This window comes from Mixophyes fleayi, chromosome 2 (assembly GCF_038048845.1).
Source record: "Mixophyes fleayi isolate aMixFle1 chromosome 2, aMixFle1.hap1, whole genome shotgun sequence".
In the NCBI taxonomy this organism is placed as follows: Eukaryota; Metazoa; Chordata; class Amphibia; order Anura; family Limnodynastidae; genus Mixophyes; species Mixophyes fleayi.
This window is the reverse complement of record NC_134403.1, coordinates 143,870,059-143,884,470: the sequence shown is the minus strand read 5'-3', so window position 1 is coordinate 143,884,470 and position 14,412 is coordinate 143,870,059. Positions and strand designations below refer to the sequence as shown.

At 36.9% G+C, this 14,412-nt stretch overlaps 1 protein-coding gene across 1 annotated transcript in view; it reads right to left on the bottom strand.

Annotated features, from left to right (window-relative positions):
• Positions 1–14,412, bottom strand: part of VWA3B (von Willebrand factor A domain containing 3B) — a 129,573-nt gene that overhangs the window by 20,941 nt on the left and 94,220 nt on the right. The window contains exons 26-28 of the mRNA XM_075197718.1: positions 12,960–13,126; positions 7,750–7,844; positions 6,634–6,793 (exon numbers count right to left, since the gene is read on the bottom strand). Coding sequence (XP_075053819.1) covers positions 6,634–6,793; positions 7,750–7,844; positions 12,960–13,126 — 422 coding nt within the window. The remainder of the gene's footprint in view (positions 1–6,633; positions 6,794–7,749; positions 7,845–12,959; positions 13,127–14,412) is intronic.

The window sequence follows — 14,412 nt, the reverse complement described above, 5'->3', positions numbered from 1 at the left end:
CTCTCTGGCCACTCCTCCAAAAAGCCTAATCTCAATGATATATAATGCTCTCCTTCATATCTCGAATGGCTGGAGGAATCTATACCAAGCAAAATGGTATGAATGCCTAGACCCAGAGGAGTGGACCGACATACTGTATATGAAGGGGTTGCAAAGTCCTCCATTAAGGTCCACATAAATGAGAATGCTTATAAATTACTCTACCGACTAGCTACTAACTACTCTACCAGGTATTATGTTCCAGCTGGGCTTCACAACATTTTTCCAGGTGTATCAGTCACCTGCTGGAAGAATTGTGATCAACCAGGGTTTTTCTTGCATGTTTGGTTAAACCTCCCTAAATGTTAGCCATTGTAGAAGGAAGATATTTCCTTAACTATGAATGTTTTTAATCTGCACACCCCGCTTGACTCTAAATATATTCTGCTTCTCCAGTCTATTCCAGACTTTCCTAAGCATGCCCACAAGCTGCTCAAATACTGTATATCATAAGTACTGCAATATATCAAATAGCAGCCTAGTGGAGGAACGCTCCCCATCTTGCCATTATTTTGGTCTGCAAATTTAAAAACAAGCTTCCTCAGAAACTTCTCTGCATCTTAGCACAAAGTATGGGCTCCATAGACTTCCTATTAAAACCAACATCTTCTTAATCTCTAAGATATAAATTTGGTATTTGTTTGTATTCATGCATTTATGTTACAAACTGATCTATATTTCTGGATGAAAACCTGTTTCTATTGTGATACTGTAGCATTCACTTGTATCGCTTATGATGCTTTCAATAAATAGTATTGGAAAAAAAACTCTTCAAGTGAGTCATTACTGTATGCCAGCTGTAGATTAGTCCTTATTTAATGTTCTAATCAGGAAATAATTAGTGTTAAGACTCACTTGTAGCAGATGACGTATGTGAAGATTCTCAAAAAGAACTGAAAACCACTAGATATTATTCTACCCCTAAAGCCATTCAGATTTAATAATAAAAAGAACTGTACAGATTACTTGATGAATTTAATTTCACGGAACTTAAATTAAAAAATGTATCCACAGTGTCTTCAACATTATTTCTGTAATCTCATTCGCTAAGACAAGCACATCTGGTTGTTATGATGACCTTTTATGTTTAATGAGAGAATAAACAGCTCTGTGGTTTGCTTCCAACAGCTAAATTATTTTTGGTACTTAATGCTGCGAAAGCAAAGAAAACATGAAATCCCTATTAAAGCACAAGTTGGTAAAAAATGACCATGTAATACAGTCTGTCTAAGCAGCACCACATATTAGGAATATAGGTTATGTCTGAGATGTTGACAATTGGAATCACTGGTTTTGGTCCTTTTAGCACTAAAAGTGTGCCAAAATATCCTGGCAATGGTGATAAATTAATCAGTTATAGTCCCTCTAAACTTTAGGAAGCCAAATCCTCTTCCTGTGACTATTCTCGCTTGCAGAACTGCTCATCTGAGCTAATCTAGCTGTAATGAAGACATACCCATTTGTTAATAAGCTTGAATTAGATACTGTATACAAAGATCTATAACATTAACACACATTTTAAACCAAAACAAAAACAACACACAGGTATATACAGAGCTGTGCTTACTGCCAATGCACCTGACTAGTACAGAAGTTAGAGGCCCCTCATCTGAACTGGAGGCTGCCAATCAATACTGGTCTCCCAAACAGCCTTGTTTCCCATTTGAAATAATAAATCTCTTGTGTGTTAAAAATATTATACCCACACACACAAAGCGAGGGATGGAAGCGGCGGTCTAATGTAGCCTGAGTCCAGTAAGGTGCGTGGGGCAGACCAGCAGGAAGAGGCATATACGCCTGTTAGGCCAGATGTAAATACACACTTATAGTGGTGACAGTCGGCAGCACTAGCTAGTCACTTCTGATTGGCTGCCTGCGAATTAGACCTCTGAAGCTGATAGGTGCTTTCTTCATTGATCATGCATATATTGTAGGATTTTGTGAGCATAATTTTAAATATATATATATTTTTTTACTTCATTCATACGCGAGAATGAGTATTATATCTGCTATAATATATCAAGCCTAATAGTTAATGTGTTTTTCACAATCAAAACAAATGTTAACAAATATTTCTCATGACCTGGTTGTGTGTATGCATATGTGGGTGTATGTACACCTTACGTAAGCCTGACGTAAACCTGGCATATATGCTGCAGGTGTAGAGCAGGACACATGTTGAGTGGCCTCCAACTCAGCATGTGAGCATAAATACGCTATTTTTGGGTGCCTTCTATGAGCGTAAATTATGCCCATTTTGCGACCAGCTCAGCATGAGGCCCAAAAAGTTTACTTTAGTGACCCTTCCAGTGTACCGTTATAAACAGTAGATGCCTAGGTAATCTAACACACTGCAGTTAGTCCACTCTTTGAACAATTTACAATGTATAAAAACAGGTTCATAAAACTCTAAGTTCACTAGTTCATAAAACACTAAAATCCTTTATTCATCCAATGTTAAAACTAGTGATACAGTGTGATGCAGATAAAAATTCCTGCCAGCAGTTTCTCACTAAAGCTCACACTGTAAATCACACCGAATAGCCAATTGTAAATATTATTGACCTCACAACAAGACAATAGTCACACCCACCTAGGTGAAAATAGGTATATTAACTAATTATTAGACATACCAAATTATGTTTCTTCATTTATAAATAAACAGGCTCAAAAGAAAGCCACAAAAACAAAAAAACATAGTAATTATAAAAACTGTTCTCATTCAATCATTTAATTGAAACCAAGAACTGCTAAAACTTCTTTTTGCAATATTAGACAATGTCTATCACCTCCTTTTAAATGGACCTTAACATATGCTAAACACATAAGAGGAGATCTGCATTGGTAGAATGTAGTTTTCTAAAATGGTGCACAAAGTTTGAATAACTTTTAGTTATTCATATTCATTAACCCATTCTGCAAATCCCTTTACCATGTAATAAAAACTACAAGAACAAAACAAATATATTGGGTCTAATTAGAGTTTGACACATTTTGTGTCGATCGCACATGCAAGAATTTGGTGGCAAAAATTGTGGTCTTGCAAGTGTTTTTTCAATCACACTTATTTATCTCAAGATACACCCAACTTGAATTACAGCTGGATTTATACATCTGACGTACATCAGGCACACAAATTTGTATACTACTTCCCAACATATAGCACAGAGACGAGGGTTAACAGTGTTATAAAGTTATAAGTTATAAATGTGAATGTTGCATTACCCTATTCATACACAATATAACGTAATTAAATGCCATCTACATGAGAGAATAAATTTTGACAGTGTTATTAACAAATGTGAAAGTCAAATTTATGTTGAGATATTACACGTGAATAACAGACTGGAAGTTTTAAAATGAGGGTGGTGTTTTTCCTCTGTTAACAATGGTTAGCTGCAGTCATCATTGCTTTGCACAAAAAGAGCTTCTCAGGCAAGGATATTGCTGCTAGTAATATTGCACCTAAATCAACCATATATCAGATCATCAAGAACTTCAAGGAGAGAGGTTCAATAGTTGTGAAGAAGGCTTCAGGAAGCCCGAGAACTGTCTCCTAAAGGTGATTCAGCTGCAGGATCGGGGCTGCAGGATCGGGGCTCAGGAATGGCAGCAGGCAGGTGTGATGCATGCACAGTGAGGCAAAGACTTTTTATGGATGGCCTGGTATCAAGAAGGCCAGCAAAGAAGCTATTTCTCTCCAGGAAAACATCAGGGACAGATTGATATTCTGCAAAAGGTACAGGGATTGCACTGCTGAGGACTGGAGTATAGTTTTCTCTGATGAATCAACTTTCATATTGTTTGGTGCATCTGGAAAAACACTTGTCTGGAGAAGGAAAGGTGAGCACTACCATCAATCCTGTGTCATGCCAACAGTAAGCATCCTGAGACCATTCATGTGTGGGGTTGTTTCTCAGCCAAGGGAGTGGGCTCACTGGCGGTAGCCAGGCGCATGCGCGTAACAGGCAGCCTGTGGGCTGATTTTATGAGGGGGCTGAATTACAGGCATTAGCCTGCAACTGTGTATTTCAGGGACAAGCCCTGATTGGCCCTGCTCTATACTAGTAATTAGCCTGCAGGAGTGTATCCAACTCCTGATTGGTCTGTGTCTGTATTTAAGGCAATGAGGTCTGCTGCCTCATTGCCGGTTATAGCTTCTGTTGCCAGTCTGCTGACCTGCTCTGTGCCTTGTTTCTGTCTGTTGAATATTCTACTGATTAGCCGTGTATGACCCTTTGCCTGGATTTGGACCTTGCCCGTGTTTCTCGTGACCCTGACCTCTGGCTTGAATACCGACCTCCCTGTCTGCTCATGACCCCTGACCTCGGCTTGTTTATTGGAACTGCTATCTGCTGCCGGCCCTTGACCTCTGCTTGGACTCCACTCCGCTTGCCTGGGTTCTCCCCAGTCAGTACACACTTCACGACCCTCTGTCAGTCTGCAGCCCAGCCTGTCCCCACCATCAGGGGCTCCAGTGAACACCTGACTGGCAGAGTGGACACCGGGTTGTGTTGTGGCAGCTGGAGGGGTTCCTAACAACCATAAGGCAAAAATAATAACTAAGTGGCTCAGAAATCAAAACATCATCAAAGTTTTGGGTCCATAGCCAAGAAACTCCCCAGATCTTAATCCCTTTGAGAACTTGTGGTCAATCCTCAAGAGGCGGGTGGAAAAACAAAACCCACAAACTCAAAGCATTGATAAGGCAAGAATGGGCTGGCATTAGTCAGTATGGGGCCCAGAAGTTGATTGACAGCATGCCAGGGCGAATTGCATAGGAGAAAAGCAGAGGTCAACACTGCAAATATTGACTCTTTGCCTAAACTCAATGCAATTGTCAATAAAAGCCTTCGACACTTATGAAATGCTTGTAATTTTACTTCAGTATATTTGTTTGGTTAGCCTTCTTTTCAACTCACTTCGCCACTTTTGACATGTGGTTTCTTCAGAGATCTAGGAAACCACATATCAAAAGTGGAAAAGTGAGTTGAAAAGAAGGCTTATTAAACAAATAGCCATCTCTGAGGATACCACACATCAATAGTGGAGAAATGCGTCAGTGGAACTCCTTTGAACCGTGATCACAGGACTTAATTATAACTCTACTGATCGGATTGACTGACTTAAGGAGAGATCACAATCCCAGTTGGATTTCACCATCATTTTTTCACATTCTCCCTTTTTACGAAGCCTGGAGTGGGGTAAGATCGATATAACGGAGAAAGAACCAGTTTAAATTGCAGAAGGTTGATTCAGTATGTAGCTCTAGCAGGTGGAGCTAAAAGCCGCTTGCAGGACTTCATGAGTCAGATGTATTGAGTATGATCGGTATCTCCAGGTTGTTATACTGACGGCTGTATCATATGAATGATCGTGACTGAAAAAGGATTTGTGATCCACATAATTGTGTGGTATATATTATACAACGAATGAGTGGAATTTAATAGATACAATCGTGTCTTGTACTGTGGGCTAATCCAGTGATCTTTTATTATCAAAAAATCTGGATTATGCACTGTATTATTGTCCGAGACCTTTTTATTTCCTATATGTGCAGTATTGGTGATTTCAACGAAATTTAAGACCAAAATTAGTCCGGATTATTGGTTTGGTTGAGTATGTTTTGATATTTTCTTTTCTTTCTAATTTTTTGTTTTATATATGTATTAATGGTTGTACAAATACATTTTATTATATATTTTCAATCTACGGTGGTATTTAGTAGATAGGATCTATTTGCTCTTGTTTTTGTTTTTTTGTTTCCTTTCCTACCCACCCTGTTTCGAGTAAGAGAGTGCAAGTACCAAATCAGCATATAGATATGAACATAGGCGTTCGTCTTTTTTTGTGGACAAATTTGCATATTTTACATTAAACAACTGGGCATAACCCAACTCAGCATAAGCCCCAAAGTGTTTATGATTGGTTTACAAAACTTAATTTTATATACTCTCAATAAAATGACAATCCCTACCCTTTGTTTTCACATTTGCATTAATTTTGTCTACCTTGTATGCCCCTCTTTAATGTATGCTCTGTATTCCTCAACTGCTTTTCACTACTATTTAATGTTCACAATGCACATACAGAGAGGACAAAAGAAAGCCTACCTAGTACTATGTTCTATTATGCTAGTGCAAGATAAAATCTTACAAACAGCTGTCTCACTGCAATTCTAAAGTCAGGTGAGCTCTGTGTACTGAACGTAAGTGTTTACAGCAAACTGTGATTTATATATGTTATTATTTTTTCTATAGAAAATAAGAACCAAATACAAAAATGTATTATTGTGCCTTAATATATCAATATCAATTTTTAGTTATTACATTTCAGAATTCTCAGTTAAACTACACGTATACACGTAACCCTGAGGTTGAAAGATAAATTACTATCAGTTCAACTTGCATGTTACAAGTTGTGCTTAATAGCACATTGTGCTTTATGCAATAGGGCTATTGGCATATCCAAAACCTAGAAACAGCTTTTACTTGAAATCTACTTTTCTTCCGCAACAACAACAAAAAAAATCAATGGTGACATTAATTACAGTAAGAGGCAGTTCACTTAGTTGGACAAGAAGCGTGTTCTTACCACCCTTCTCGTTGTGTATGCTTCTAATGGGTATCAACATTTTCAGCTCCTCGAGCAGATCAATTTTCTGTTTTGCAAAGTCTTTTTCTTCCTCTTCTAAATTACATTTATCTTGATGAGCATTAAGTTCTGTTAATTCTTTAAGGTTTACCTGAATTGCCTAATAAACAAGAAAAATAAAACAACAAGAACATTGCCATTTACAATGATAAAAGAGCAAAATTACAGCTAAAATATAAAATTTAATAATTACATTTTCAATTAGAAGTTACATTATTTTCACGGTAACTTTACTATTGAGGACACTGTTCTTTATTTAATAAGCACCCAATCATCATCATCACCATTTATTTATATAGCGCCACTAATTCCGCAGTGCTGCACACTCACATCAGTCCCTGCCCCATTGGGGCTTACAGTCTAAATTCCCTAACACACACACATAGACAGACAGACAAACTAGGGTCAATTTGTTAGCAGCGGGGAGAACATACAAACTCCTCACAGATAAGGTCATGGTCGGGAAATTAACTCATGACCCCAGTGCTGTAAGGCAGAGGTGCTAACCACTTAGCCAAGTGTGCTGCCCATGCCTATACACAATGGAGGCATTAACAAATTCATGAGAATGTAGCCGAGCAATTCACATTTTTGACACCATCAACCATGATGTGCAAAATTAGCAGAATGACTGTGATGAAATACGGTAGCGGGCTTCCATAAAACCAGATGTATGGGCAGCTGCTGAGAATGGCACGGGCTGAACTTAGTAGTTCATAGCAACAGCTTGACCAGAGCCCTGCTGAAATGGTGCTTAACATTCCATCCACATTGGCCACATCACCACCACTGTAGCATTGGTTCTCCGTCATCTTACTGACTTCTAGGTAACTGAAATAATCTCAGAACAGTGGGAGACAGAAGAGGAACCAAACACAATTCACTATCCATCTATTCCAGGAAGAGACAGGGCGAGAGCAGAGACTGTGCATTGAGATGCCCGTTGGCTGGCATGAAAGCTAACTGATAATTTGTTGGTGTGGTTCTGTGCCATTTTCCACCTTAATGAACTGTTGTTAAATAATCTATTTGGGCTAATTTGTTTTCTGAACTCACCTCTTGATTCTCTTTTTGTTCTTTTTGGTGTTGGGTAATTTGCAATCCTAAATCTTCCAGTTTCTTGCTAATGTTTTCACTTGGAAACTTTCTGTCTGTAGAAAAACTAACGTTAGTGTCAGTAAAACACAGGTATAGGAGAGTGTTGTTTTAATATTTCAGCACAACTAAAATTGGCCATAACTTCTATTCATTTCTTTCAAAGATTTATTTTAAATATATTTTTTAAAATGTAATATACAAACAATATAATTCACACACAACTCACTCACACAAACTTCTACCAAACTTGGGGTCCTAGAAAGGTATCCACATTAAATCTACCAAATATATACAAAAAAAGTGATGTTTAGTCCACCATCCTGGACTCATGTATGTAAACTATTATTATTGAGAGAGCTGAGCATCAGTTTCCATTCATTAACAAAAATAAATAAATAAAATTAAGCACCAACTGGGAAAACAATAAGCAATTAAAATGGGCAAAGAACACATTTCTTTGTCACTCTTAAACATAACAAGTACTTTGGATCCAGGGTTGCCTAGTGGTTAGGAGGTCTGTATTCATGTTTCCGAATACTGCTGCAGGATTTAAAAAAAAAGGCATAGATCACCCAATCTTGTCATTGTTTGGAGCTTTCCTCTAGCAGGTAATGTGTGTTATGGTAAAGAAATATGACATTCACTCTGAGAAGGAAACCCTGCAACAGATGCATCCAACTTACATTAATGTCTATAGTAAGAAACCTGTAGTACTAACGTCACAATGAGCCGATCAGCAGTGTATAAGGTGAATCTTGCACTACTTGTTTTACTATTTGTTGTGTGGCAGGTGAAGGGTAGTGTGGGAGGTAGGGGTGGGCTCAGGTACCGGTGGGTGGGATTGGAGTGATATTTCGTAGGATACACTGTTCTGGGTTTTGGTTCCTTTCCCTGTCCAAATCCTCCTTCCCTTTATCCTATTTTTCTCTTTTCCCAGATTATAAAAATACTGTAACTGGTTTTCATCTTGTCACGCTAGGTTAAGGGAATTAATAAAAGTATAGTGTTATGTGAGTGGCTGATGGAAGGCATCTTTAATGTGTAAATATATCCTTTTGTAGTAAGTTGCTACCATATCTTCTTGTCCTCATTGTCAGTAGCCTTAATTACCTACGAGCAGGCAATAAAGACTCAATTAATAGTGTCTCCAAATGTACTGTCAGATTATGCTTCATGTAGATGCTGTTTTATCTATAGAAATATCTTCTGTCCGTACAACTTCACACCTGCATCTTATCTCATTTGCAGCTATATCAAAGCCTTCAGCTATTAATGCAAACCTCTGAGGCAGAAAAAGCTTTTTCGATACAGTAGATGTAATTTAGTGCTGAAATGTGACAATAGAGGTTATTTGAAACACTAATAAGAGCTTTCCGAGTGGCCAGTGTCTGATGATAATGCCTCTTAAGAATCTACGAAATCTAAAATGAAATTAATTATGCAGGAAGCAGAAGTAGCACAGTGAGGATGGAGTCTGTTGACACTGGAGTTGGCAGACTATATTCTGGTTGTCCAGTATGAATATCACATCTAGGCATATATTATGCTTTGTAATTACATACATTGATGTAATTTATTCAAGATATGCACTGAAGCACTGTGCTTAATTGTACAGCATGACACGCTACCAGCAAATATTTACAGGCATTTCAAGTAAGAAAGTGTGTATCTAATTTACTCATTCAAGAATTTAAATAGCCATAAATTCTATGCATAAAAATTACAATGTTCATTGAATTATTCTTAGTATACATAAGTGACATTTATAGAGGTTTAAACACTTGTAAATAATATAACTGTCAGTAGTGATAAGTGATGTCATCGTTTCACCATTTTTAGAAGAATTAGAGTGTTAGTGAATATCTAATAAAACGTCAACATCATTCCAAATGCATATTTTTCATTATGAGTAATGAAAATGAAGCATTGTATTTCTTTTGTAGGCAGGTTTATGTGATTCCCCTTCAAGAGACTACAAAGGAATACAAAAATGTTTTATTTATCTAGCAAGACGAATATAACTGAATGGATAAGTGTCTCTGATTTATCAAAAGCAGCTTGTGTGACATCACCTGTCCAATCAGAGAGTGGGTGTGAGGACAGAGCACATACATTCTGCAAAGTGAATCACAGTAAAATGTAATGCCAATTATTAAAATTCCATGTCCTGATATTATACATGGCATCATCTATGATCTCTGCTGCGGCTACTGAATCTTACATTCATTATGCATGTATCCACAGTAGCTAATCTATGTTTGGAGAGGAGAAAGGAGACATGAACAAACGCAGTATTTTTCATACTATTATTACAGGGAAGAGGGCCTTAAATGGCAATAATAAGGATCTTAGATTAGAGCAACACAAAAACAGCCAAACAATCCTAATGGATTGAATAATATCATTACAGAAGCATAGATGTAGAGAGGTGTGTATAGCATTTAAATAAAAAAGGCACACATACACTATGTCAGATTTACAACGAGGATAGTGATTTAATATGTTTTATTATATTTTCAAGATGTAATACAGAAATATACTACGTATCTAAAACATACAATACTTTAAACAAAATATAATATAGCCTCTCTTTTAATGTATTACTATACTAAGTTATATATTGTTGTTGTTGGTTGTTGTTGTTGGATCATCCACAGGGCTACAATGACATTGACAAAACTAGTGAAATGTTAATTTAAATAACATATGAATAGAAGGTCTCAGAAAGAAATAACAGTAATGGAGCAGTAATATGGAATATCCTAGCATGAGAATTAGCATCTCCAGACCCATAATGAGCTATTTTTAATGTTAAACATTGAAACAATGGCTTTCTCAAAATCATTCTAAGTTATTTCAGGAAAAAAATAAAAAAAATAAAAATACATTACAATAATTGCCCATGTTATAAGTCAGTCCAAAGGGCTACAGTTTGTAGATGGAACAAAACACATGTAAATAAAATGCAGCTGGCAAAACACAGTCTACATAAAACGTAAAAGATACACTCAAGATCACACGCAAAAATTAAATCTAAGCCATAACTAAAAGACACGCACAGGCATTAGTTTCTGTGAATTCCCAAGTACATAGCATGTTTTGTTAGAGCCACAATGGGGTAAATTACTGAAAAGATTTGTCCAACAAGCAAATAAAGTACTAGATTTCAGTGCATCAGGCCTAGTTCCTTATTAATTTACATATAACAATATTAAGGTAATGTAATAATATGTCACTGACGCTTGGAGATAATTATAAGAACACTGGTGGCTTGGGAATCTCACGGCTACTAATTTGTTATTGCACATTCACCCACCCCAGCAAGACAAACACCTCTATTTTACCAAAACCCAATGCTAATAACTTCCCTGTTCCAAGGCATATGTAGGATGGCTTCATCTATCTGTCCTCTGATGCATGAAATATAATAAAATGATGGAATACATAAATTACTTTTTTGAAAAACAAGAATGTTGCATGTGGTCTTCCTACAATTTATTTCTAGGAATATATTTTTGTTGATGGCAAAACCGAACCCTATAAAATAAATGTCTTTTTTGTCTCATTTTCCAAATGATGTAGATCAGGCTGAGGGGATATTTGTAAATCTCATAAATAATCATTATTTATCATTTTACTTTGCCAGGTAAGCCACTTGCCTTTCACTGGCTATTTGTAGTACAGTTAAAAATTGTAAAGTCCTTTTCCTAAATGAAAACTAATTTTTCTTGGTGAAACAAAGTCACCCCCTCCAGGCTGGAAGGTCCAGTCTGAATTCATAATTTCACAGTATTTAAAGTAATAGTTTCATTGAAAGTAATAGTTTTCTACTAGTGAGAATTGGTATCATTTTGACAAACATTTCAGCTTCGTTATAGATGTTGTAGGCAGGTGTAATATTTTTTGTGCTGTCGCTGATATGAAAAGGGAGCATAGCGTAAAACAAATGCTAAACAAAAAAGTTTCTCACCGCATCATAAATAGGTAAAATTCTAGTAGAATTTTTTTTTGCCTTTACTACCTTTATTTTACATTTAATAGGCGGTATAAAACAGCAAGCTAGCTTTAAAGAGGTCCTTGAATCACTGAGCTACACATTGTTCAAAGCTTGAACAATTAAGGGGCATTGGGTAACACCTTCAATGTAACATACATGATATAAGATGAATAAACTTAAAACAGCAGTGGCGCACGCAGGGGGGGTTTCTGAGTCTCTAGAAACCCCCCCTGCGCTAACTAAGTGGCCACTATAGCTGCACTGTCCTATACAGCAGCCGCGGCGCTGTCAAAGAAGCGTCCGCGGCGGTGCTGTATTGTATACAGCACCGCCGCAGACACTTCTTAGACAGCGCCGTGGCTGCTGTATAGGACAGCGCTGGCAAAACGGAGCTGCTGCGCATGCTCTCTCTCGTTTTTTTTTTTTTTGGTTTCTTTTGGGTCGGCGGGGGGAAACCCCCCCCCCCCGACAATCCTCCGTGCGCCGCTGAACAGAGTAAAGTTAGTTAAGGATCATACTAGGGAGAATTATAGGCAAATGTAACAGTTTTACTGGAGGGATGCATAAATGTTAAATGTCTTTGGAATCTACAATAGAAAATAAGGATCCAACATTCATATAATGATGTAGATTTGTAACAATGGAGAGAGTTAGACCAGCACAGGAACAAAAGAAAGTTTATTAATTATTATCATTAATAATTAATAATAATCATTAATCTCATTGTAAACATTAAAGTATAATATCACACCTACATTTCTACCATATAAAGGGGGGAGGGATAAATGACACAAAAAAACATTAAGCTTATACTCAAAATTTCATTCTACTAAGGATAATTCCAGAGAATGTGTGACGCTCTGCCATTTAAATTAAGGATTCAGCAAACAAATGAGAAACCTAACACTGTATATTTTGGAAGTCCCTCCACAACAGAAGGATATAAAAGTGATTGTCTTGTCAAATTATAAAATCATCTGAATGCCTATGAACTATTTATATCCAATTTGATCATGAAACAGTGGAACCAATTATGTTACTTGCAGATATGAATGGAACTGAAAGTGCATAAAAAATAAATAAATGGGATTTTCAGCCTGTGTCAAAGCGATTGTGAGGAAACGTGGTTTGGATGAATCACTAAGTACTGTTAATGATGAGTGGACTGTACCTTGATCTACATTGTCAGCGCTAGAAGAGGAGTCGCTGTCACTGGGTGTCCTGGACTGTACATATTGACTAGTTGATTGTCTTTTCCCACTTGGTACAGATCTATTCTTCTTTTCTTCCTTTGGTGGTGTTGGTTTCAGGAGGGGTTGAACAAGTTGGACACTTGGGCTAATATTCAAGAATCAGAAAAGAGTGAGTAGTATAAAAAGCAACAAGCCAACATGTGCCATATTGTCAATTGCAGTCTTCACCTTGAAAATATATACACTAACAAATAAAATGACAGCGTAATAATTACTCAGAATGTTGTATAAAGAATAGATTATGTAAAAGAATAGTTTAGGAAAATAAAAATCTTCAAAATTTCTTATTATGTAATTTCAGCTTTGCTGCAGATCAATGCAAAGTGCACACTTGAAACTAGTTGTTAATCCATGCTGGAACTTGTAGTCCCACAACAGCTGGATAGCCACTGGTTGCCAGTTGATACCTGTTGTAATTACTTTCTCATGTCTCTCCCTAAAGCTCATGACTTAGGGCATCTATGTTGTTATACTACTAGCATGTTGTCTCCTCACTTTATTTTGCGTATTGATGCTTGAGAAGACAAATTTATCTAGAAGAATGAATAAATGTAAAAAAAAGGAAAAAAATGCAATGTTTTTCGTTTTCAGCACTGCAGAGAAAATATCAAACTAAAACAAATGAATGGAGATGAAGCATAATTGCTGTAATGTCTTCCGTGCCAACCTAAAGCCCCAAGCGCTTTCTATCAAATTGTATTTCTAATAAGTATTTGTAGTGCACAGATAGGGCTGAAGGTAATTATAAAGCTTTAATTAGTTACTCAACAGTTTTTTTTCCTCTCTTGAGTAGCCAAGAAAATACACATTTGCACAAATGTGCCAAACAGCAAAATATAGCACAAACTAAGTCGCCTGTTATAACATATTCTTTTTTTAAATGACTGGTATGCATTGCATATGCAGAAACATGCAAGGGATAACTATAAAATAAAACAATGTACTGATGTTAACAGCAATGCACTGATTTTAACAGTCTAACTTGTGTATGGCTGTAAGGTTCACTGTAGAAAATATCAATTTAAAATCGCATTATCATGGGAAGATTCCACAATAAAGGTTTTATCTTAGAGCTCTGTGGACATTCCCAAGTGTGAGCACTTTCTGTCTGCTCAGTAGGATATGTCAAAACACAGCTCTTACTGTATATAGAATATTTACAACAACTGTGTATTATATATGGAATGCAGTATTCCACCTTGTGCTCTCAGGATGCTTCGGTTATGGCAATCATTTCTCAAAGAAACCATTCTATTTTTTCATAGTTCACTGCACTGGGGGTTAACCAGCCACAATTAAATGGCATCCTCAATGCTAATCAGACCTCACAGTGGAAAGTCCGATATATCTTTGATGTGATTAAAGAAAGTA